A 27,207-nucleotide genomic window follows, 5' to 3' on the forward strand; every position below is an offset into this window, starting at 1 on the left:
TACCTATGTTGTGACAGTAGTATCGGTTTAAGTTGGTTTTACTGCCGAATTTCTACAACCTCTTAAATGGGATGCAAGCAATAATAACAGAGTGATAAATTTTATGACTTTTGGAAAAGAGACCTTTTCAGTCATATTTCGCCACTAGTTAGCGTTTTGTGATGGATTCACCGCCGAACCTTTAAAACATTTTAGCGTGAAGCACTTTTAGCTAATTGTGGGAAAATATTGTGTTTTCCCAGTGTTTAAATGGAATTTCAGGGGCTGAAAAACTAAACTTCTTAAGCGTGAAAACTTTTTAAGTGGGAACTTCTTAAGCGAATTTCACTGTATTTTGCTTACTATAATACAAGTTAAATAATTATGTAAGTACAAAGCACAACAATGGTTTATTTATTGAAAATACAATACATCAAAAAATGTATGAAAAAAAGGTTTGGCAAGTGAAAATATAAGTTTTCAAAATTTCACAGTTTGAATGATAAAAATGACAATGAAAAATATATTTATCTATGGCAATTAATGGTTAGCAAAAACTAATGTATCCTATGTCTATTTATCTCTTTATAAAAGTCATATATGACAGTAAGGCAATTCCAATATGATTTAATACGTAATACATATTAACAACTAGAGAAACTATTCACATTCTAATAATGAGTCAATGCTACAGTAATAAATTTATCATGTTATTAATAAATAATATCACCAGCAATTATTATTGATAAAATAAAATAAAAGGTCTCCCCGACCTTCGGCCAACTTCGAATAAATATGTATTGGATCCGATTGAGTCCACGAGGATAAAAGCGATTTATATTTAGTTATTTTTTCTGCTTATATTATTAACCTATCATTGTACATGAGGTGTTGTCATTGGTAACATATTGCAATTAGTCATTGATTAATTAGAAAACATTAGGAAGACAATTTAAAACTTAAATGTTATCTTAAAATTCAGTGACTTTCGTAAAGGTACTTATGTATTTGAATTAGTTATTTGTGCCATCTTGAAGCAGAATCTGACTATCGAAAGTACATAATAATATTATTGGTCTAAATACTACAAAGGTCAACCTATTAAATCAGGCAGACAAGAAAATCAGGAATCTAATTACATTTTTATAAATATTATGCGAAAAACACCATAAAATTATAAATATCTTTGTGACTTTAATTCCATTATATACATATTATTTTCACAACAAAAGTGATTCAGGAATTAAAACTACAAAACTTAAAAATACAAAAACCTTGATTTGAAAACAACAGCTTTTGTATATCAAAAAATACTAACATCACACTTCATTTCTGGGAAATCACTACACACCATCGTTAAATATTGTTAATTTTCTATTATTTTTACCATTGAACACTTTAATCAAATGATTGTAAATTAAGTATTAAGTATTCTAAATTTTAATATGCCTAGGAAGGTACATTGGTTTCCGCAGAATTGTCTCCCGTGTCTTTGGTTTCAAAAGCAGTCCTCCTCTTGGTCAGTTCTCCGAGGAGTCCGGTCACCAGCGGGTGGCTGAACTTCCCCTGCGTAGCCACAAAGAACTCCTCCAGAGAATGGGGGGCCTTCTCCCGCTTCTCGTACTCAAACGCCTGCAGTATCATGTCGAATCGGTCCAATTCCTTGACAAATTTCGCCTCCGGACTGGACTGGTTTTCATATTCCTGAAAAAATATCCATAAATATAGTTTCATTCATGGTAGGAATCTCCTTCCCCTCCTCACTTCCTTCAGCCTCACAACATATCCCAATTGGGGATGCGTCAGTCTCACTAGTTCAGTTGGTATTCTTGTGTGGAATGGATAATGATGGTCCCATTACATTATTAGCAAACATTGTACATGTAAAAATAATTTACTAACCACGACTTAAGTAAGTAGCAAGAAGTGGCTATTCAAGTGCAGGAAAAAAATGTTTGTTTATAAAAGAACTTGACAGTATTTAAAAGAAGTATTTTTCGAAAAAATATAATAAAATTAATCTAATTAATTAATTTATAATAATAATTATAAAGATATATTAAAGACCTAGAAAAAAGAATAATAGCGATCGAGATTGACCAAGAAAACAGGAACAGACGATTTAACAATACTTGTTTGGAACTTCGAGGGCTTCCAGAATTCAAAGAGGAAACATCACAAACCTTAAAAGACATTATATTCAACACCAGTAAAATAGTAGACTGCCAACTAAATACAAATGATATTTATAATATATATAGAGTATCACAAAGAAACAAAAATATTCCTCCAACAGTTAAACCTAGGTCAGTGGTAATTAATTTTAATTCAATACCGTTAAAAGAGGAGCTCCTTAATGCTATAAAAAAATATAACAGGTCTTGCGAAAAGATTGGGGACAAACTAAACACGGGAACAATCGGATTGTCTGGCCCCATTACACCCATATACGTCTCAGAACTCCTCACGTCTAAAGGCAAACAGCTTTGGTATTTAGCTCGCCAACGTGCGACTGAATGTAAATATAGGTACGTCTGGACGAAAGCAGGTCTAATCTACATGAAAAAAGATGACTCTTTTCGACCTATATTAATAGACTCAGAACAAGCTATACCGAAGCTCTGACTACCTGCTCTTTATTCTGATTATCGTGATAAAACTACTGACTACCGCTTTATATCGCCATTTCATACTCTATTACATAACAGCACTATATTATATGAACACCTAGGTTTTTGCATAACTCCAATTTGTACTGGAATAATTTTAATCCTAATTTTAATTTTAACTTTAATTTTAATCTTTATTCTCTCTAGAATGGTAACTACACTTATTATAAGATTATTATTTGATTTATTAGTAATATTACTAATAATTCGGCAAAAGAGAACTCTAATCAACATATTTTATATAACTCAGATATTACTTATTTTTCATACTTATACTACTTTTTACTGTCTTTTGAAAGAGAAAATGCCACACACTAACTACATACGTTATTTATTTCCTGGATTTTACTTCAGATATTATTTGTTACTCAGATATATTTTATTTTTCCTAAATACATCATTTTGTTTACAGTTTTGTCGCTACATATTTCGTACTACAAGTATTTATATGATACTAAAATACTGTTTTAAAACTTTACCCAGAAAACAACAATTAATTTTTGAATTCTAATGGTAATAAACGATCTTCAACATGAAATCGATAGTATCTTAGTGCCAAATACTGAAATAATTTTTGAAAACATTAACAAAATTATGCAATTTAATTGGGAATCTAATAGGATTAATATTGTTCATCAAAATATTAGAACGATGGGAAACTTGGATGATTTTCTTATATTTTTGGAAGAAATAAAATCTGTGGTAAAGTTCCATGTACTAATTCTCACTGAATGCAGGTTAAATGATTCATACATAGCCAAACAAATTTCAGGCTATAACGAATACCATACAACATCGCATATTAACCAAAATAGCGGAGTAGTAGTATATATCGACAACACATTAAATTCCTTAGTACAAGAAATAAACATAAATCAGTGTAATTGTTTAAAAATCAACATTAATGAAAAATTAGGTATCCTAGCTATCTACCGATCACCATCGTTCAATGACATCCAAGATTTCCTGGAAAATCTTATTGGTGAGTTAAAAAAAACTAAGGATTATGCACAATATGTACTGATCGGGGACATGAATATAAATACTATAGGAGAAGTATTGCATAGGCAGTCCGACGACTACTTATGTGCTATGGCTGAAAGTAACTTTATTTCCAATATTAATTCTCCAACTAGGGTACAAGGTAGCTCAAGCTCATGTTTGGATCATATATATACCAGAAATATAACAAATTCAAATGCATTTGTAATACATAATACAATCACTGATCATTACACCACTGCAATCAGTATCCCAAACTCAACACCCAAAAAACATAAAATTAATCACAAACAGATTATCGATTATGAGGCTTTATTAAATGATCTTAATAATAAAAATTGGGAATATGTTTATAAAGAGACTGAAGTTAACAATGCTCTAAACTATTTTATTAATGAAATCAATACATTCATAACAAAACACACAATAACTAAACGCATTCCATATAGTAAAATACATCTCACACCATGGATTACCAACGGCATTGTTAAATCTATATACAAAAGAAATCACCTTCATAAAATAGCTAAACGAGACCCATTGAACGATACTAAACAGCAAAACTATTACCGATACCGTAATATTTGCAAAACCGTTATTCGCAAATGTAAAGAGCGTTATTATTTATTTATTTATTTACACATATACGGCACAACACGTGCCATTAACATAATTGACATACTTATAATAGTACAACAACATGAAGAATAACAGTATAAATGTTAGTAAAATTTAAGAAAATAGGTAAAAAGTAAGGTAATAAGTAGTGTATAAAAACTATAATGTATAAAAGTAAATTGTAAAGTGAATAGTTTAAAATATAAAGTATTAAAGTACAAACCATAATTTATTAGGAAAAAGTAAAAATAAAAATAAAAATTTAAAGATTGAAATAAAACAATAAAATGTACCAATAAGATACCTATCTCAAGGTACCGACAATGATTTAAATATAAAAAGTAATAAATCCTGGATTATGTTAACCGATATGATAAATTTTACAAGTACTTATGATTTCAAGTGCATTAATAGTTTTAGAAGTACTGGTGCCTACCAGTACTTCTACCATATGCCTATATTATGTTTACATGATGTATTTACGTGGTACTAGCAAACAAATTTAGTTTAACGCATCTTTTGTATGAAGACAGATTACCGGCAGCGTGATCAATATTAGCATATTCATTGCCTAAAATATGCAAGCGATTTATGGTTGAGTTTTGTTCTGCGTTCGTCATAGTATTGTCACAGTGGAAAGGTGTTTTGAGTCGAGTCGGTCTACTAGGTACATGGTAATTTATTAATGAGACCAATTCAGGGGAGTCAAACCAGTTATTGTTTATTTTAAATAAAAAAATAAGATCATTGAGTATTCTTCTATCTTTTAACGATAAGAGTCTCATTTTTTGTAATAAAGATTCATAATTTATGTCAACCGCAGGAATACCTAATTTGAAATTAATTGATCTGAGAAATTTGCGTTGGATTCTTTCAATGGAGTTTGCATGGCTTTTGTAGAAAGGGTTCCATATGGGGGAATTGTATTCTAAATGACTCCTAACCAGAGTTGTATATAGTAATTTAAATGTTTGGATATTTTTAAAATCTTTACAAATTCTTACAATGAAGCCCAGAATTTTCATTGCTTTACCCGTTATTATATCAATGTGATTGGTAAATAGTAGTTTAGAGTCGAAGGTTATTCCAAGGTCCCTTATTACAGGTACTGACAATAAACTGTGATTGTTAAAAGAGTAACTATATTTGATAGGGTTTTTAATTCTAAAGAAACTCATGATTTGACATTTTTTTATGTTAAGTGTAAGTTTGTTAATGGTACACCATTCTACGAATATTATAAAATTGGATTGGAGGGACAAGCAGTCGTATATATTTTTTATGATTTTATATATTTTCATGTCATCAGCAAATAATAATATGTTAACATCAGTGAATATGGAAGTGACATCGTTTATGAATAGTATAAACAATATTGGACCAAGGTGCGAACCCTGAGGCACACCACTAGTGGCTTCAAATTCGTAAGATAAGTGTTCTTTAATACAGACAGTTAGTACACGTTTTGATAAATAATTCTTAATCCAACATAATAAATTACCACTTATTCCTAATTTAGACAATTTATTTATAAGAATTTTAATGCAAACCTTATCAAAGGCTTTACTAAAATCCGTGTAAATTGAATCAACTTGTTCTCTATTAGCAAGAGCACCAGAGATAAAATGTTCATACAGTGTAAGGTTAGTTAAGGTAGATCGTCCAGAGATAAAACCATGTTGAAATGATGAGATATTAAATTTTATGCAAGAACATATTTTTTGGAGAATTAACTTTTCAAAAATTTTTGGTATTGACGATTGTATGCATATTGGTCTGTAATTTTCAACTAAAGACTTGTCTCCGCTTTTAAATATAGGAGTGAGAAAGCTATTTTTCCATATTTGTGGGAACTTGCCTGTTAAAAGTGATTGATTAAATAGTAGGTACAGAGGGTAAGAGACACTACTCCCACAGTTTTTTAGAAATACGGGGGGAATTTTATCTGGCCCTGAGCACGATTTAGGTTCCAGTAGTTTGATACATGCTGCAATTTCTTTAATCTCAATATGTATCTGAGATAGTTGTAAATTTATATCGGACTCAAAGTTTGGAATGTCTTCATCAGGGATATCTGTTTCATATACATCCTTAAAAAAATCTGCAAACAAATTGACAATATCTTTGATTTTACAAGAAGTTTTCAGTTTATAGTGCATAGTTTCAGGTATGCCAAGGTTGTTGTTATTTTGAGCTTTACAATAGTTGAAAAAATGTTTTACATTGTTACCAATCGAAAATTCCACATTCTTAATGTAATTATTATAACAAATGTTTGATAATTTATTACAATCTTTTCGCAGCTTGCTGAAAATTATAAAATCAGAAAGATTTGTTGTTTCTTTGTAAATTTTATGCGCTTTTTTCTTCTCAATTACTATGTTAATGAGGTCCTTGCTAAACCAGCGAGGGAAATTTGAAGATAGTTTATAACTAATTGGGACAAAGTTTTCTATGGTTTTATATAGATGATCGTAAAAGGCTTTAATATTCTCATCGAGATTACCTCTTTCTAGTATAGACCAGTCAGTGTTATATAGATAATCGCGTATTGCAACATAATTGGCTTTATTAAAGTTAGGATATTGTGTCTGGTTTTTAATTTGGCATTTTATAGGGTTACATAATACAGTAATAATACAGTAATATCTAAAGGTGGGTGATGAGAATCAGGGGGAAGAACTGAATCGAGTGACTTTTCAACCGCAGTTGACAAGTCGGTACAAAGAACAAGATCTAGTAATCTATTATTGTCATTTTTTACATTGTTTAATTGAACTAGGTTAAGGAAATCACATAATTCAACTATTTCTTTTTCTGTGTCAGTTAAGCTAGAGTTTTGAGATAATGTAGAATTGTCACGGGTACCCCAGTTGATTTTTGGTAAATTGTAATCACCGATGATAGTGATTTTACTATTTGGAAATTTAAACGACAGTTGTTCAATATCCTCGAAATGACTTTTGTATACACTTATATCTGATGATGGCGGAATATAAACACTGCCTATGATATTTTTTTGATTTTTGCCGTTTAGTAAAATGTAAACTTGCTCCACATTAGAATTTTTGGTTTTCAGAAGTTTTGAAGGATGTATCTTGTTGACAGCTATCATGATGCCACCGCCTCTAGATTTAGCGCTGGTTTGTTGACTTCTGTCAGACCGGTAAATATGATGGTGGGGTAGACCAAGCTCAGCAGAGTTGATGGATGGTTCCAGCCAGGTTTCCGTAAGAATGAGGATGTCATGTGGCAGTGTTGGGGCATGTATTTTAAAGTCCTTAAGTTTAGTTTTCATGCCTCTGACATTTTGGTAATAGCACTTCAGTTTGTTTACATTGTGTCGTTTTTTGGAAGGGTTGTAACAATAGTTGGTTTGGAGTGTATGTACTTTATGGTAAGGTTAGGTTCACCATTCTCTTGACGGAACAATAACTGCTTTCTAAGCTCCACCAATTGATTCCTTTGGAGGATGGTTAAGTCATTACTTGCTTTGATTCCGTCTTTATATTTGGTGCTATTACGTAGGAGAGTTCTCGGTGCGATATTGTTTGTAAATTCCAATTTAATTGGACGATTTTTGTTGGCAATTTTCTTGGCACCCAGTCGGAATACTTTGACGTTGATTAGATCTAATGACGGGTCGATAGCTTTTATAGCCGAAGAAACTTTGTCTCTATCTTCCGTAATGATGACTGCCTTTTCATCAGACAAGCTCTCGGGAACGTTATATAATATGACGTTGTTAGATCTGATGGCCCTATCTTCCATTTCGGTGACAATATCACCCATATTAATGTCAATCGGGTTGGTCCTGCTGAGTTGCGTATTATTTTTCATTGAATTTAATTCTCCTTGCATTACTCCAAAATCGACTACCAATTCTGCAATCGTAGCCATAAGTTCGGTTGTTTTTGGTATTATTTTTACGATATTTTCCTTAGAGAATTTATTGCTAGGCTCATGAACGATTGAGATCAATCCACTGATTATCGCATTTACTTTGGTAATGTACTGCGAAGCTTTATCACTCAGAGCCATTGTTATTTTTTTTTTTTTTTTTTAAACAGTTGTGAACCCCTGGATTTTTGGTAGGGCGTGTAAGTACTACCGCTGGCGGCGCGGGCGGTGTAGGTGCGGGCGCGGGGGGCTTATAACAACTGTCACTTGATTACACTAATCCTTGTTTTATACACTTTTAATGCACTATATACTTTTCTGACAATTAGTAAACTTTAAGCCAGTGTTAATTTAATATAATTAGGTGAAACACTTTGAATTTAATACTTTTTATGACTGCTTTAGATGATTTTGTTAGGATAAAAATAATGTTGTTGTATGGAATTATAAATTATAAATTAAATTATAAATTCTTACTTGATAAGGATAATTCCAGCAAAAACATGTGGAATGTTGTACCAATGCATCTGTAACTGAATTAAATACCGGAAATTTGATTTTAACTGACAATCAATCAATTGCATGTCATACTAATCAATATTTTGCATCTGTTGGATCAAATCTAGCAAAAAATTTTTTATTAGAAACCCAGAAAACGGAAGACTCTTTAGCATCGACAATTGAAACAAAGGAACAATCTTTTTCATTTAATATTAAACCAACTACTGTAGAAGAGGTCTTAAAAATAATCAACAGCCTTAATACTACACATGCAAAGGGTCCAGATAGTCTAAATACACAAATACTAAAAAAAATTAAAAATCAGATTTCTGCTCCGCTATCATATATTTACAACTTAAGTTTTGCATCAGGAATATTTCCTGATCACTTCAAAAAATCAATAATTGTCCCAATTCACAAAAGTGGACCTAAATCTATTGTAGAAAACTATAGGCCAATATCACTATTAAGCGCGATATCCAAAGTCATTGAAAGCTTTTCAAAACTAGGTTAAACGAATATGTGGAGAAACATAACATTCTAAGTCCTAACCAATACGGCTTTCGGTCGGGAAAGGGAACGGATGATGCCATCGCATGTCTCACTGAAACTATTGCAGGGAATATGAACCGTGGCAAGAAAACTATTGCCCTTTTCCTGGACCTGGCCAAGGCATTTGACACAATATCTCATAAAATTCTTTTACAGAGACTTAGAAATATAGGAATAAAGGGAAAAGCTTTTCAATGGATAGAAAGTTATATATCTAATAGATTTCAACAAACCAGAATTAACGAGGCTATTAGCACTTCACTAAAATACACTTTTGGGGTACCACAAGGAAGTACACTTGGGCCCCTTCTCTTTATTATATACATAAACGAACTTTGTAACCAACACATTGGTGGCAAAATTATCACGTTCGCTGACGATACAGTTATTTTGTTTGAAGGAGATGTTTGGAAAGAAACACACCACCTTGCGAACACAGGTATAAACAGAGTAAAACAGTGGCTGGACAGTAATTTGCTTACACTAAACATACAAAAAACAAAATATCTCACATTTAGCGCTACCCTTGCAGGTCAACCCAAAACACCTCGTCACCTCACAATACATAATATTAAGTGTAGCCTTGGAAATAATAACCATACTTGTAAATGCGAAACCCTTGAATGTGTTAAATCTATTAAATATTTTGGTATAATAGTGGATAACCATCTTAAATGGAAACAACAAATTGAAAACACAGCTAATAAAGTGCGCAAGCTTATTTATATATTTATAACATTGCGGGAAATTATAAAAACTCAAGACATTAAAAAAATATACTACGGGCTCTGTAACTCCGTCATAACCTACGGTTGCATTGGATGGGGTGGAACAGGATTAACAATATTATACCCGCTACTGAAGGCACAGAAATCCATTCTACGCGTCATTATGAAGAAACCCTTCAGATACTCGAGCGACGCTCTCTTCAAGGAGTTTAATGTGCTTGATGTTCGACAGTGTTACATAAAAAAAATAACAATCTGCGTCCACAAAAATAAAAACAAAACGATAACAGTCGATCATAATCATCAAACCAGAAGTAAGAGCAGAAACGACCTTTCTATTCCAACTAGCAATACTGCGGCTTATCAAAAAGTTTTCTCATACCTGGGACCAAAAATATACAACAAAATCCCCTCTCAATTTAAACTATGTGAATTATCAGCCTTCGGTACTAAAATTACTAAATGGTTATTAGACTTAGGTAGGACAGATTCCGAAAAATTATTAAAAAACGTAGTCTGAGTTGATTTCTTCGATTTTGTATTTTGTATTTACCTAAAAAATATTCTTTTATTTTTCTTTCTTACATTGATATATTATATTTTTATTTTATATTTTACATGTACCTATCTGGATTTTATTGTTTATTACTGCTAAATTGTATTTTCCTAAAAAAATATTTTCTTTCTATTTTTCTTTCTTACATTTATATGTTATATTTTAATTTTATTTTATATTTTACATGTACCTACCTGGAATTATGTACACGCAACCTGCCAATTTGACTGTCCTAAAACGGGAAACTTCCTAGTTGGACAGTCAAAGCTTCCTTTTATATTTGTATATCTTGTATGTAATAAATGTAATAATAATAATAAATAATAATAATAATAAATACTTATTTGATAGAGGCAATATTTGGATTAGAATAAAATGGAAATAGAGATGCTGAAGTGTATATGTATATTGCACACAGAGGAAGCAGATGAATTCAGATTAGAAAACTTCAGATATTTATTTTTATTTTATTTTGTTTTGGCAAACCAACAGTTAAGATAATGTACAGTAAAATGTGTGCAATTATAACTAACTAACCATCACGCCGTTTCTTCGCAGGGGTAGGCAGAGAGAACGGACCGCCAAACACCTCGGTCTTGGCACACTTCTTACCTCATTCACATCCATACATTGTCTTATACATACTCTTCTATTATTCTGACTCTTGACATGGCCCGACTCAAGTATCTGATTCACTTGATCGTGCCATGTCTTCCTCGGGCGTCCCCGACTTCTGATACCATTCGCATTTGCATCATATATCCTCCTTACACTCCTTTCATCGCTCATTCGCTCTATATGCCCAAACCATCTAAGCGTCCCTTTCTTAATTGTACCGGACAGCAGATGGATGTACCTAAATAATTATTAAATAATCAAGTAAATGAATATTTATCTGATATCACACATTTTACGACGCCGACTCCTTTGAGGCTTATCTCACCGCACACGTGTCATATCGCCAGTTCAAGGATGAATTACTCGCACGACAAAACTGTGGGACCTAAGTAATTAATTCTCGGCGCTATGACGCCTTATAATGTCTCTGTTTAGATATAAGAATAATTGCTCCACATTAACAGGTGTAGAAATTGTTGAATTCGAACCTAATAAATACGCAAACAACTGGCCCAACCAGTCAGTTGTCCAACGACACTCGCAAGTTGTGTTTCATTGCAAATCCTTAACCAAGGTACCCCCGAGAGGAAACCGGCATTTTACAGTCAATGTCACTGGTGTAGGTGTCCAGTACATTAATCTTATTTATTACGCTTACATCAGCCTTGCAATCTTCGCAGATCTCCACATTCCTTACACAATCATACATGGTTTTACCACACATACGCCTCAGGGATCTCATTTCAACAGCATTCAATCTTCTTTCATCCTTTCTTTGCCAGTTCCATGCCTCACTTCCATACATCAGGGTAGGTACCAGCAATCCAATGTGGACTGCTAACTTCGCTTCTTTGGACAATTTTTTGTTAGCGCCAACTGCGTTTAGTCCTCCATTAATGGAGTTACCTGCATTTACCCTTCTTTCAATATCTCTGTCAGCCTTTCCATCTTTCATAAACATACTTTCTAAATACACAAACTCATCCACCTGCTCCAAGTATTCCTCATTCACAACTATATTGCAAACTGTTTTCGTACTCTCTCTTTCAAACACCATTACTATTACAAACAGACTTACTTAAATTCATCATTAACTCATTCTTCAAGCAAATTCGTTCATCCTAGACACAAGAGACTGTAGATCTTCCATACTATGTACTAATTACACATACCATGTGTAATTATTAAACCAATAAAAGGTTTACACTGATGTATATTAATTTAGTGAATATTAAAGAGTTACATGCCTATGTGCGGATGGGATGGTGAAAGGGGTGGGGGGAGGGGGATCTAGGACTCAATAACTCTATTATTAGTTTATCTTTTAAGTAATGCATTTTTTGATAGATTCTATTTAATTGTAGAACATTAAATGCATTGTATATATATATAAGGCCCCTAGCATCTCTGCACACATGAGACTCCTCAGGCTGAGATGGGCTGGGCATGTACAGAGAATGCCGGATACACGCGTCCCAAAAAGAATTCTGACTGGTCACCCAGGTGGAAAGAGAAAAGTGGGAAGACCCAGACTGAGGTGGGAAGATGAGGTAAGAGGGGATGCAGCACAGCTTCTCCAGGTGACAAACTGGAAGTCAGCCGCTGACGACAGGAGGAGTTGGAGGCGACTGTTGCAGGAGGCCAAAGCTCGATATGGGCTGTAGCGCCATCGAAGAAGAAGATGCATTGTATAATTCACGAGTTGAATAATCTGATGGTTTTTTTTTTAAATTATTTTAATGAGTCTTCTATGGACTAATTCCAGTGGGGCTAAGTGTTTTATATGGTCTATTACTATGCATAAATATTTGATGTGATTCTTTTTGTCAGTATTGAGCGTTTTGGTGAGTTGCAGTTGTCATAATAATTTTTGCAAGAGGTATGAATACTAATTTTATAAATTATTGTTGTCTGTTAGTATAAATATTGTGAAGTAAGTTTTGTCCTAGTGTGAGGATAGTTGATTGTCATCCAACCATTGTTTCAACTGATTAATATCTACATTTGCGCTTCTACAGGCTTCTTCCCAGTTTTTTTTATGATCAAGATTGTGTCGGTGAAAGATATGATTTTTCCAATTTTCAGAGTTGATAGCATATCATTTTCATTATAATGATAAACGTTATTAGACCTGGAATTGAGGGATACTTCAAGTATAATTTGATACAAAGGAATACTGAGAAGTGCAATGCATTTGGATTATTTAAGCCCTTCTATCGTATCACAATTATGACAGTTTTGCCGTGGTGGCATTGAATTTCAAATCATTTTTAAAGATAATATTGATCAGTTGATTGTAAAGATAAGGAAAACAAATAAATATACATAAAAGCAAATTTTATAAGAGCAGGCAGGAAGCATGCCTTTTAAAAAAAAAATTTATGTGAATACCGTACAAGAGTCCCACTGAGTATTTATGATTTTATAACAAAAAGATAGCTCTCCCCAACGGCATGACTATTGGGAAGATAGTCCTAAATAGGCTGGGAGATAAAACAGTCTAAGTTGTCAGTGACGGAGAGAACTGTCGGGAACATAGAAATAAATACTCTCCATGATAGTCGAGCTTTCGAATCATCCACGAATCAGTCTGAAAAAATTTGAAGCAATATACACATCTCTTCTGACCCATCCCTAGAGAATACTTCATCTAGTGCGGGCTCCAAACCACCGACCCACCCTCCAGCCTAGTCTTAACCAATGCATTGTACAGTATAATGAGAACCCGGGTGTCTCTAAAATTCATCGCAGTTTGTAGGACGAAACCCAACATTCTCAGTCTCAATGGTCATTTCAATATAAGCATGAAATGTCAGCCTGCTATCCAACACGATACCGAGATCCTTCGTAGTAGAACATCGTTTTAAATTCCAGGCATTCATTGTATACCGGTAAAACCAACTACAACACGCCCCTGTGAAAGATTATAGGTGGCTCGCTAATATAAAAAGACGGGCAATCTCTGAATTTTATTGGTAAGAGTTTCTGTGTTGATTCTATATTATTTAATAGCTGTATCCCTCCATGAGTTGCTGTGGCTGAGTCTGTTTGTGCAGATAGACCACGATAGATACGTCCAACAGATGGCGCTGTTTTAAAAAAAAAAGCATGTTTGTCCAACAAATGGCGCTGTTTTTCAAAAAAAGCATGTTTTTACCTGTCGCAGTTGACATCTATATAATATAGGTATATAAATACACACGCGTATTCGAATGCGACGTTGTGTCAAGATTTCAAAGCAATCGGTGAAGAACTTTTGGAGATTTATGATTTTGAATAAACAATTATATATTATTTACATAATATTTACTGCTGCCTGTCACTTGTACTTGTTAATTTACAGCTGGGCTCATCAGTCAATAAATATCATTGTCGTAACAATAGTCGTTCTCATTTATACACACAAATATAATAAATTCGTACAACTGATTTAGAAATTACCTTGTACAGTTCGTACAGCAGATTGCCCGAGGGTCCAGTTAGCTTGGCAATGTCCTTCATAGCTTCATCTTCACGGCGGTGCTTCTCGTCTGGCTCCACGCCACAGAGAGGAGTAAGATCCCCAACAATACACTCCGCGAGGTCATGCACCATTGCTGGAAATAAAAAAATCCAAAATCAATTGCAAGAACTTAACTCAAAAGATTCTCAAAAAGAAAAATATTTAGTTTTATTTTATTTATTTTTTTAATTTTTAAAAAAACATGACATAATACATTGTTACAGCGATCCTTGGCTGTCCAACTAGGATATCACCCGTTTTAGGACAGACAGAAATAGGTAGATCCATCAAAAGCGACTCTTGTTTAGTCCAGTGTATTGACTTTACTTAGTTCTTATAGTTCTTCTTATTCTTATAGTGTATTGACTGTACTTAGTCACATGCAGCTGAATCAAAGTTATAATTTAATTAATATAATATATAAATATAAGAGTTAGTGAGTTCTGAATGATGTGTAGGAATTTTTGTGATGTTTGTGTCAATGATTGATGTATGAAACACGTATTATTGTACGTTCTGAAAGTTATTTGTATGATGAGAATCTTGAAGGCTATAAATATACTAAAAACAATAAAATGGCCTATATCATGGTAAGTACTTATGATGGAGAGAGGTTGATGCTGAAAATAAGTTACAATGAAAAAATGAAGAAAAAGCAAATTTATAAGATCAATTACATAATGAATATATAGAGATATGATTTTGATCTTGTGTGGGTATTTGGAGTGAGGTTTTCTTTCTAATCTATGAAAATTTATATAAGTATATTGTTACCCATTGACAAATGATTTATGATAAAGACAGTTGCTATTGCAAAATGAATGTAAAATACATAAAAATGAGTATAAGATATTATTTTTTATCAGATATGTATAGCTTTACTGAGAGTATGGGATTAAATATAATTTCATACCATAATAATAATAATAAAAAATGAGAAAACATTTTTTTGACAATGTAGTATCCTGTCGAAAAAATTGTTATGACTAGTGAAAAAGCCCGGAAATGAAATTACTCTTACAAAATTAGTGGCATCTTAGTTTGGTTATAGACTAAATCTCTTTGTTAAGATCAAAAAGAATGAGTTTTTCTGAACTGGTGAAATGGAATAAGTGCGTAAATGACCCACTGATAATTTATGATCATCATAAGCATAAGTATTACTGACAAGATTTGTTTATTTATTTATTCATTTGCGGGAAATCGACAGTTTACATTTAATAAGTTTGTACATAAGTATTGTACAGCTAAAATAAAACCAATTATGGATTTCCTCCTTGTGACTTTACCTCTACTGAGACAGCATAATATGGGATTACACTGGACACTCCAGATGAGAGAATACCCGAATACAAATTTAATATGACCACAAACTTAACAAACTGCCAAATCACACAAAAGTGTTGCGAACAAAAATTACTTTCCTTAGACACTGACAAATCTGCTGGCCCAGACAACATTCCACCAATATTCCTTAAAAAAATGCTCTAATACATTATCTAAACCACTCACATTACTATTTAACCGTCTCTTGTCCCTTGGACATTTTCCAGACCGCTGGAAATCTAGCTTCATTACACCGATCTACAAAAAAGGAGACGATACTGACATATGATAATGATACTGACTAATTATCGCCCCATTTGTATACAGTCAGTACTGCCATAGCTTTTTGAATCATTGGTCCTTGATGAAATCTATCCCAAATTAATAAAATTAATTAATTAAAAACCACGGTTTTATCAAAGGAAGATCCACCACAACTAACTTAACGGTATTTCAAAACTTCATTATAAAATCATTTGCAGAAAATAAACAAGTCGACTGTATATTTACAGACTTTTCGAAGGCATTCGACAAAGTATCCCATAAACTACTAATGCAAAAACTATTTGCTCTAGAAATTAGGGATAACATGCTAAAATGGTTTAGTATCTATTTGTCAAATCGTAAACTGTTTGTTAAAATAAAATCTTGGATGTCGAAAGCTTTCCGGGCTACCAGTGGCCTACCGCAAGGTAGTCACTTTGGCCCGGTTTTGTTACTCATTTTCATCAATGATATAACCAATTTCTTCAACGATGTCGAAGTATTGCTCTTTGCAGATGACATCAAACTATACAAGGAAAAAACTGATATAAATCATTGCCACATAATAGAGTCAAATATTAGTAAGTTTAGAGATTGGTGCGTTCAAAATAATTTATTTTTAAATGTAGTAAAGTGCAAAACCTTGACCGTCTTCAGAAACAAAAATCCTGTTTTATTCGAATATTCCATCAATAACATAGCTTTAGAAAGAGTCACGGAAATGAGAGATCTTAGAATTATTTTGGACGAAAAACTAAGTTTCACCAATCATATCAAATTGTTAACAAAGGTATGAAAATACTAGGCTTCGTATTAAGAACAACTAAAAACTTTAATTATTTACAAGACATTAAACTATTATACGTATCTTTAGTAAGAAGTCTAATTGAATATAACTCAGTAGTTTGGTCTCCATCTTACAAAATTCACATTAACAACATTGAGCGAATACAAAAAAAATTTCTACGTTTTATAAATTTTAAATTAAATATCCCTGTCGAAGACTTAAAATACAATTTCTTATTAAATACTCTAAAAATACATACATTAGAAGATAGACGTAAAATAAACCATTTAACGTTCTTATTCAAAATACTTAACTCTAAATTCGACTGTTGTGAACTCCTGCAACTTATAAACATACATGCACCCACAGTAACAACACGACAAAATACAATATTCTACAGCACACATAAGCGTAACTACATTGCCCACTTTCCGATACAACAACTTCACACCATGGGAAATCATTGCTTGGGTGATGTTGACATATTCAATACCAACTTGGCAAGTTTTGTGGATCATTTAAAACATTTATTTCAACAATACTCCTAAACACATCATGTAAACCTACAAATAGCTGTAATTTTCTGTTTTTGTTTCTTGTGTTTGTATGACTTGTTGCATAGCTTTTATCAAATGTAATTTTATTCTTATTTTTTATGTTTCAAAATATCTGTCAAATTAAAATTATACTACCAACCATGTAAAAGCCCTCTGGGCGTTAAATAAATAAATTAAATTTGTGAGAAAGGAATATGAATTAAAAAATTTATACAAAACAAATAATTATATAAAACGAACAATTTACAAAACAATACATTTATAGCCATGGAGAGAGGTTGTAGATATAAATCAAATCACAATAGAGATATAAACAATAGAGACAAACATTATTCACAAACCATCAGAGAAATATTCTTTTGTGAACCTCTTGTATTTGGTAAGTTCGCAACTGAAAATACCTTGGATAATACGCTATTGTAATTATTGTATAGTCTGTTAAGGCAATAATTCAAGTTTACTGGAGAAATGGGATAAAAAAATTACTTAAGTAAAATACTTTTAGGACGGGTTGTTTCGGAGAATTTGAACAATTCATCAAATTTCATTTTCGGGTTCTGCGAAAGTCCTATCCAAGTTCTGTTATTATATAATTATAGGCTAGTTGCTTGACAGAACTGAAATAAAACAGAACTTGAAAAATCTTTCACAGAACTTAAAAATGAACGTTGAAACAACCCGCCCTTACTGTTTACCCGTGGCGGATGCGCCCGTATGTGATTTGAAAATTCAAGCCCACGGCGCGGCTGATGCATATGTGTGATCAAGTGGAAAAACCAAATCGAAATTTCGCAGAATGTTTAGGTCAAATGATACTAAACATGGGTTTTAAATTAGGCTTATTCTTTATTCCATTGACAACTATTGAAATATTTGAGAAGAAATATTATTAATTCATCCAGATACATGAAAAAACAAAATTCCCAATTCTCAGCGGTCGTGAGCTGAGCCACCCCCCCTCCCCCACCCTTCTTCCGAATTTTTTTTATTATTTAATTTTTTTTTGTATAAACCACCTCACTAGACTGAGCCTGTTCCGAGGTGGTAGATTTAGTCGGTAATATATCTCTCTTGTTTCAGTTAAGTTTATTTAATTTAATATTTTGTTAATTCATAAATCATGACCATAATTTTAATGTGGGATGGTTCCATAGCTTACATGCTTATGTTATTGTAATAAAAAATTCAAAGTTTCAGAACAAGATAAATGTTTTAAATGATAAATAGAAAAATGTTGAAATCGAGCAGAGGAGGGTGGATGTTATCGAGCAGTGTTTAGGTTATTAATTTTTGTTAGCGAAATCCTTGGACCCTGTTTCAAATATCTTCTGTGGAGGTCTAAGACAAAGGCAGAAGGCTACAAATATGTTTGGTTCAAAGACTGTTAAGTATCGATTAAAAAAAATTAAGGCGATAGAAAAACTCATTACATCTAACATCCTGATGATGTCATTAAAAAGGCAAAAGAAATCTACTACAGAGACAAAATCAAAAGAAGCAACAATGATCCCAAAAAAATATGGCAGATTCTAAAAGAAGCCACAAATACACAAAATACTAAAGACAATCAGGACATAAGAAAACTCTGTATTGACGGAAATATTATTGACACATCAAAAAACCCAAAGCTTGTTGCGGACCATATCAATAATTTATTTATTAATATTGGTTCAAATCTTGCTTCTCGTCTACCAAATTGTGAAAATGATCGACTTGTTGAAGTGGGACTTCAAATGGAATGGGTTAACTAAAATTCGTTTGTTCATGTTTTGCATCGACTTCAGATGGGAATTTGTCTCAATTGAATGTCAGTATGCAAGTAATGTGCATTATAAAAACATGACCTTTTAATAACTTCAATTATTTATCATAAGGATGAGTTAAATGACTTCTAAATTAATAATAACAAAGTAAATGGATTTGACAAATCATTTTAATTTTAAGTAAATAACTGATACTAAGCAATAACTTAACTTTAAGTAAAATATGACTCACATTGTGAAGCAATTACATAATATTAATGATTAATGAAGTACTTTTGTGTATATGTCTAGCCAGGGGAGTATAACTCCGATCGAAAATTGGAACCGAGAATATTGTGACATCATATTGTTGCCTAACTACATCCACCAATGAAAAACTCTATGGAATAAAATGGAGGCCGTACTGGATCGTGATTATATCGTGCAAGGTAGAATTCCATCGTTCTACCATATGCATTAATGATTTAACCTGAATCTAAAATTTATTGTCTTGCTGAAATAAAAATGCTTAACATGTAACCGATTTTTCATTTTCCTGTTATGAGGTCATATTTTGGTTTTTTCAAACATTTTTATTTAAAAAATATTTTAGTCTAATAAGTAGGCTCCGAATGAGAATTGTACTGTCTATATTATATTGGCATATCTATGGTAATAGAGGACCAATTAGTTTCATACAAAAAGCCTGAAGATATCGATCTAGTGAGTGCTTTATTTATTTGTTTACTAATTTTGCTGTTTAACACTGTTGCTATGGAAACACTTGCTAATTTTCAGAATGCCGCTTCTAGTGTAAAATTATAAAAAAAAGTTCTTTGAACGGCAGAAAGAAACTATATTTCTGTAATATGAGTTGTGTCGACTAATAGTAATCATAGCGTGTGATGCATAGACATATGAATATTAGTAGACCTGCCCTAAGTGATTAAAAGCGTATTATCCCCACTCCCCATACCGGTTCCATTGGAGCCGGCTGTGCTCGCGTATGGCCTCAAGTGAAATTTGAAAACGTGACGTCATCATTCTTGTGCGAACTATGGTCGAGGCATCATCGGTTCATTTTACGAAATAACACGGCAAAATGTTGACTTGTACTATGAAAACTTGTAAAAATAGATGTGAAAAAGAGAATAAACCCAATTGTCGTATTACATTCCATATATAAGCATTATTTTACTTTATTTTAAGCATATTCACATTGTATAATATGAATCAGTTGTTACTATCACATCGAGAAACGTCTGGACGCGAAACACAAAGCTTGTTGGTTGCTGGGAAGTAAATTATGAACATTTATAAAAGTGTCTTAACTAAATACTTAAACGAAATATTCGACTCTGAAAATATTACCGAATTTTTTTGCCGAATTTAGACTTCGCAAATTTGTTCATAACGTGGCGAGTAATTTGCGCTCCCATGTAAAAATGTCTATTCATTCAAAAGCAGATTTTACTTTTAAGAAGTAAATGGTGATATTATAATGCGAGATGCCTATTTACTGTCAGATTGATTTATTGACGAATCACAGTCAGCTTCACTCCCTTCGTTCTTCAACAGTTGATTTTACCCCTCGCCATTATCTTCTCGTCTATTAATTCCTATGTCTGTGGTGTGATGCAACAATGAAATTGAAGAGTAGTGCAAATTTCCATATGTTAACTACATGTATGCGTCACTTTATGGAATACCTTTACTTGCGAGAGTTCAGGTTGTATCCCCCTGATTTTCTTGCTGGAATACTATGTCTAGATCGTCTAGACCAGTGGTTCTTAACCTGGGTTCGATCGAACCCCAGGGGTTCGGTGAGTCAGTCTCGGGGGTTCGGTGGAGGTCAAGACCCCCGACTTATATGATTCGTGGTGACATGCCCCGCTTGTCCATCATTGGCTAAAGGTGATCACGCAGCGGTAGAGCTTGCGATTACCGGTCAAGATGGCCGCCCGAAAATGACCATAGTCATTATATACGGACCATAGACATTTACTCCTAATTTTTCAAATTAGGAGGGGTTCGGTGAATGTGCATATGTAACTGGTGGGGTTCAGTACCCCCAAAAAGGTTAAGAACCACTGGTCTAGACGTTAGGAGAAAAAGTGCAATGGTGTTAGTAGCACATAAGTTGCTCAATGGACACATTTGCACTCCTGATGTTCTGGAACGCATTATGTTTTATGTCCCCAATAACTTCACCAGAGCTAAGCAGCACAGGCTTTTTATTTTTCCAAGAGGGAGGACCAACCTAACAATGATCATGCCTCTAGCCTATGGGGAGAATAACTACGCTATTAAAACACCTTTATTCTGAAATAGACATTTTTCAGTCAAACATTTTGGTAAATATTCGGGATCGCTAGCCACACTTAATTAAATTATTGTAAATAGCTGTCATCCCACACAACGAAAGTGATTTTTCATTTTACTTAATTAAAAAATTAGAACGTTTACATTAAAATTTCCCAAATGCAGATAGTTAGTTGCCTTTTAGAATCAAAAGGTTTTATTTAAAAAAAAATCGTATTAAGCGTTGCCAGCGATCTCAAATAATTACAGTATTGTTTTTTTTACAGGAGGCTGCATTGCAAACTGATATAATTAATGTACCCAATTGACTGTACTTGTATGTATGTTATTAATTGTAAATGTTAATGGAAGCACTGTCATAAACATTAAATACATTGTGCCATTTGCATATTCATGATAAGAATTGATTCTGCAAATAGCAACTCGAAATCAAGAGAATAACCTGTCTTTCACAGCGGTTGTCAAAAACATATTACATTAGAAACTAGTGAATAACTAACTCCAAGAACATAAGATTATGATGGACTCACCAATTTCTAAGCATTTCAGTCTGTCGAGTTCTTGTGATCCATTGAGTAAGAAGGTCATCATTCCCATTCTGTACATGTGTCCAGCGATTGATTCACAATCCGGAATATCTCTGATAACCCAGCCGGTCCTCTTGACATGCTGAAAGAATTAACAGTATTATACAAATAATACAAAAAACACAATAATCATACCTTATCCAGTCAGCTTTTTGGTGAAACATACCTTTAAACTTCCGACGAGCTCTAGGAAATCCACCAGCTTCGAGAAATCGAAGTCAGCCATATTTTTTATCAATATTGTAATATGAAATGTCAAATTTAAGAAATTTAAAGCAACTTTCAACGCTCCAAGTCAAAAAAACCGATGTTTTGGCCAATAAATATTTCACTAGACCTCGCGCCTTTTCCCTTTGCTTTGACAACTTAGGAAAAAAGAAAATTGACCAGAGAGAAATAATGTTTTTTATTTTATTCAAATTGAAGAATATCTTTTCTGAATGTTCTTCTGTGTAATTGAAAACCTTGGGTTACAATATACTGTTCAAAATAATATAATAAATGAGAGAGTTTGACACAAAATTACCACGCTTTTGACGTTTCACGTACACTTGGATAAGATTGTAAAACAACTCTGAGAACTATAGACAGTGTTGCCAACTCGAATTTTAAAGTAGAGCTAGGCGAAACCCAAAAAAGAGCCAAAAAGGAGCTAAAATTTTGAAAGTGACATAAAGCATGGGGGGGGTTGTTAGAGAATTTCAGAGAAGAAAAATTCGGGGGCGGACTGCAGAATTTTTGCCAAAAAAAAAACTTACCTTTTGTCCTTCTTGTTGGCTGCTTTTGAACAACTCATAACAAACACTCAACAATACACTTGTTTGTTTTTATAATTTTCAAAACACAATTATTTTTGATAATATCGAAGTCTTCAGGATATTTTTATTGTTTTTTTTATAATTTTTTTTTTGTTAGGCAGCGACTAGTCCTCTAAAAAATCTAAGCAGTCATCCGGTTCCAGTTCCTGTACCATCGCACTGCTAGGACCGGCTTCATCAGGATTTTTTTCATATACAGCCATTGTTCCAATTTTTTTTGAACTTCTGGGGGAAGTTCATAATCCTCGCAACATTTGTTGTGTCGCCTGAGCCCCGATCGAATTGTTAAAATCGAATTAACCATGTCATTTCCAAGTCTATTTCTAGTTTTATTTTTGACTATATTTAACTGGCTAAAAACTCGTTCCACTTCTCCGTTTGACCACGGCAGAGCAAGTACCGAAACTGCGAAAGAGCTGATTTGATCGATAGGTTTACAGCGCAGTTCACTGTGAGACTTGCGCGGCGGCCTAAAGTGTCGCGGGACTCGGTCGCTCCGAAGTGTGCGTGTAAACAGCGCTATTTTTAGTAACTGTTTACTTGTGCAGGAGTTCGGGGAATCTCCTTTTTTGGGAAGTCCTCGTTATTTTGGAATATTATTGCAAATATAATTTTTTTTAATATTATTTCACGTGAATAAGAGCTGAAAAATCTGAAAAACGAGCTAAGAAGCTAAATGACTTTTTTTGGAGCTGACGACGTCGATTTAGAGCCAGATCTAGCTCTAAAGGAGCTGAATTGGCAACACTGACTATAGATGAGAAGGTGAGGCGTATTTATCGTACCCAGTAAAAGTACCGGGTATTTCAATGCGATACTTTGTACTTGTGACAGATCTCTAAAATACTTGGTTCCAAAATACTCATGAGTATTTTATACGGGGACTAAATATTTTTAATAGGTACTTTTACCAGGTATTTTTGACAAGTATTTTTAATAGGTATTTTTGATGGGTATTTTCAGTAGGTATTTTTGATAGGTATTTTCGATGGGTATTTTTGATGGGTATTTTTGAAGGGTATTTTTGATGCGTATTTTTAGTAGGTATTTATGATAGCGATTTTTTGTATGCAGTAGGTATTTTTGATGGGTATATTCGACTTTGCGAGTTCATTAGAATTCTGAATCAATCCTCAGGTCGGTATTAAATACTTTTGCGTATTTTGTCACCGGTATTTTTTTGTACCTGTACTCATTGTACCCAGTAACGAAAAGTACTCATAGGACCCACCTCTACTGAGAACTGCTACTGCTACTGAGCATAAATAAACCCTACTGAGGAACTCGGAACGTGAGTGGTTTATTTATTGTTATTAAGTTTAATTTGTAGAACTCCATTTTATTATTTTTATTTTTTATATATTCAATAATATTATTATTGGGTTTATAAAAACAGTTTATTGAGTGGTTTATTTATGGTCGGAATCAGAACCATAAATCAACTATCTAATCAGAACTGCGCTGCGAACTTCGAGTCATACTTCGAGTGACGTGGAACTAGAGAGGCATATTTATCGTACCCAGTAAAAGTACCAGGTATTTTCATTCCGTACTTTGTAATCTCCAAAATACCTGGTTCCTAAGTATTTGTAAACATCACAGGCCTTGAAGTACTTCGTATTTTAAAATGCTACTGACTTCTCTCTCTCTGGCCTGTTGGAAAGTAGCATTGGGAAAACGGACAAAGAAGTATTTTTGCCTACAGTATTTATTCAGTGGAGTGGAATAGAAGTATTCTGACACTCTTCACTCCACGAAAGGGGGAAAGAGAAAGGTATATTTTGTTGGTTGATGTGATGCGTCGCACTGTAAAATACTGATGCCTTTTCACTCGGTCCTATTAGAAAGGTGTGCGAAGAAAAAAGGAGAGTAATGAGTATTCAGCCTACGGTAGTTCGCGTAATTTTGATGAAGTTTCAGTTCATTCGTATAATCTGCTGAATACGTTTAACTCGCTACAGGCTGTTTCGAAAACTTTATTTTGTATTTTTTTCAAGTAAAAATAAATTTTACTTTTTATTTAAAATATCTACGAGAAAAACTAGTCCCGTATTCCTAAATTGTAGAATACCATAAATTTATATACAATATAAATATTGAATGGAATTATTTACTTAAAATTACCCCAAAGGTGGTGCCTATTACCTACTTTATTATATTATATTATGAACCTTACACTACGAAAGTATAAAAATAATAAATCATTGAAAAACTACTTATTTTGAACATCTATAAGTAATGTTGTTCCTACCTGTTACTCCCATCCCTACCCCTCAACTTCCCTGCTCAGTGTTCAGCACGCCTCAGGTCCCCGTCACTCTCCGTCCTCAGTCCCCAGTCCCCAGATACTTAAAGTACGTATAAAATACTTGAAAGTATTTTGTACCTGTACTCACTGTACCCAGAAACGAAAAGTACTCACAAGACCCACCTCTAGTGAAAACTGAGCAATGAGCATGAACATGAACTGTGTAAAACCATTTACGCCACCTTTGTTTAGTCGACCAATCATTTTAAAGCTATCTCGTTTTGATTGGTGAAAAATTTCATAGGGAGCATGGAAATGGTTTCAATGAGGTTTTTCTAAAGGACCAGTGAATTTAATTATTTTGTTTTTTTTTTTCAAGTGAATCATTTATTTATTTGTGGGTGGCAAAATATAATATTGAGACCGATAGGCAGAAATTTATTTATTTGAAAAGCCAATAAAATATTTCAAATTATGTATTGATGAGTTTCGCGACAATTCAAAATAATGAAACACTTTTTAAAAATGATATCTAATCAAACCGATGAAAAAAACAGCCTAAAAAAATCTAACCTAACCTAACCTAGCTTTTTTCCATCACTTTATAACTTTTCAAAAGTGTTCTGATTGTTGCTATTTTCCTATTCTGATTTGTCCAGTTACCTACAGTACTGACTATTTAAGACTACGTTTGAAAACATGGAAATATTATTTATTTATCATTACAAAATAATAATAAAATATTTTAAATTTGTTTCGTTTGCACTGCCATCTATTGACAGATATAAAAATCCGTTATAAAATAACGCCGGGTAACATAACGTAATATGTACATGACTGTTATTGTAGTTCACATCTTCTCCGGTAGAGGCTTAAAACAAGTAGGTACATCTTGACACACAACATTGCAATCGTTGGCTCCGCTAATTCAAAAAATAACAGTAGGGGTGGAAAATATTTTTCTTGAGCATTAAAAGTTAACGCAATTTAAAAGTCATTCTTCAAAGGTTCATCCAGTCATACAGCACACAAATACACATTCGTAGACGCATATAACTATGCTGTGCCGAATAACGAAAAGGCGGCGACGATTAGAACAATAGTTAGATACATGAATACCCCGTTTTATTGAATAAAGGTTATTAATTCAAAATTCAAATTAAAAATTAAGGTTCAAAGGGTCTACCTCAACCGACCTCTTGGTGGGCAGATGCATCCGTTACCTAAACCTGGACAAACCTCACCCCATGAGCCAGGGCAGGGCCGACACTGTGCAGGCGCAGTTGGAGCAGTCAAGAAGCCGAGGAGCCGATGAGACACTAATACAGCGTCCGCGAGGTTTTTATTGTTTGGGGTAACCAATGGCAGAGGTCTTGGTTATCTAATGAATGATTCCCGAGGCGGCGCGCGGCGCGGTACTTACCCATACCAGCCTTCCAGGAAACAAAATCAGTTAAGAATTTTTCCTCATAAAACTCATTAATGTAATATAAAATCAGTCAAGTAAATACAACCATCAGATGGTAATAGTAATAAGGCCAAATGAGCCGCAGTACTAGTCAGCTAGAAACATGAAGGGTATTGTTATAAGCCCTAGCTAGTTAGAGGATTACGAAAGAATCCATAAAATCAAAAAAAAAAAGTGGGTGTGTCAAGCCTACGCAAGACAGAAGTGAAACTTCTAGTTTCAGCTGATGCTTGGCGTGGCGCAGTTCGCTGGTGTCTGAGAGAGAGGAAAGAAGAGAAGAGAGAGAACGTTCGTGAGCGGCTCCCCCACCTCAACAAGGTTTCACTTCAAAAATGCCACAGCCGAGAATCGAACCTCGCTTAACTGATTGAAAGCCAACCACGCTGAGCACCAACTGTAAGCAAAGCCGCATAAATTGATTATATTATGTAGGTTCTGAAAATATGAGAGCTTGTTATGTTTT

The 27,207-nt window shown here is 33.5% G+C and overlaps 1 protein-coding gene across 1 annotated transcript; it reads right to left on the bottom strand.

Annotated features, from left to right (window-relative positions):
- Window positions 1-399: 399 nt before the first annotated feature.
- On the bottom strand, window positions 400-22,766 carry LOC149424914 (5'-deoxynucleotidase HDDC2). Its single transcript, XM_089650853.1, has 4 exons — window positions 22,377-22,766; window positions 22,154-22,292; window positions 14,565-14,719; window positions 400-1,683 (listed from the first exon to the last, which is right to left on the bottom strand). Exons 1-4 carry the CDS (start codon window positions 22,434-22,436, stop codon window positions 1,429-1,431), a joined length of 609 nt encoding a protein of 202 aa, XP_089506979.1. The 5' UTR covers window positions 22,437-22,766; the 3' UTR covers window positions 400-1,428.
- Window positions 22,767-27,207: the final 4,441 nt, after the last annotated feature.

This window comes from Hesperophylax consimilis, chromosome 3 (assembly GCF_061612785.1).
Source record: "Hesperophylax consimilis isolate HC1 chromosome 3, BYU_Hcon_1.0, whole genome shotgun sequence".
NCBI classification, from domain to species: Eukaryota; Metazoa; Arthropoda; class Insecta; order Trichoptera; family Limnephilidae; genus Hesperophylax; species Hesperophylax consimilis.

Bases quoted from the DNA above. Each gene is read 5' to 3' on its own strand.
- LOC149424914 (XM_089650853.1), bottom strand. From the start codon at position 22,436: ATGGCTGACTTCGATTTCTCGAAGCTGGTGGATTTCCTAGAGCTCGTC. The intron at 14,720-22,153 runs GTGAGTCCATCA...TTTTATTTCCAG, and splicing joins ACTGAAATGCTTAGAAATTG to CAATGGTGCATGACCTCGCG. The intron at 1,684-14,564 runs GTAATTTCTAAA...ATATTTTTTCAG, and splicing joins TGCTGTACGAACTGTACAAG to GAATATGAAAACCAGTCCAG.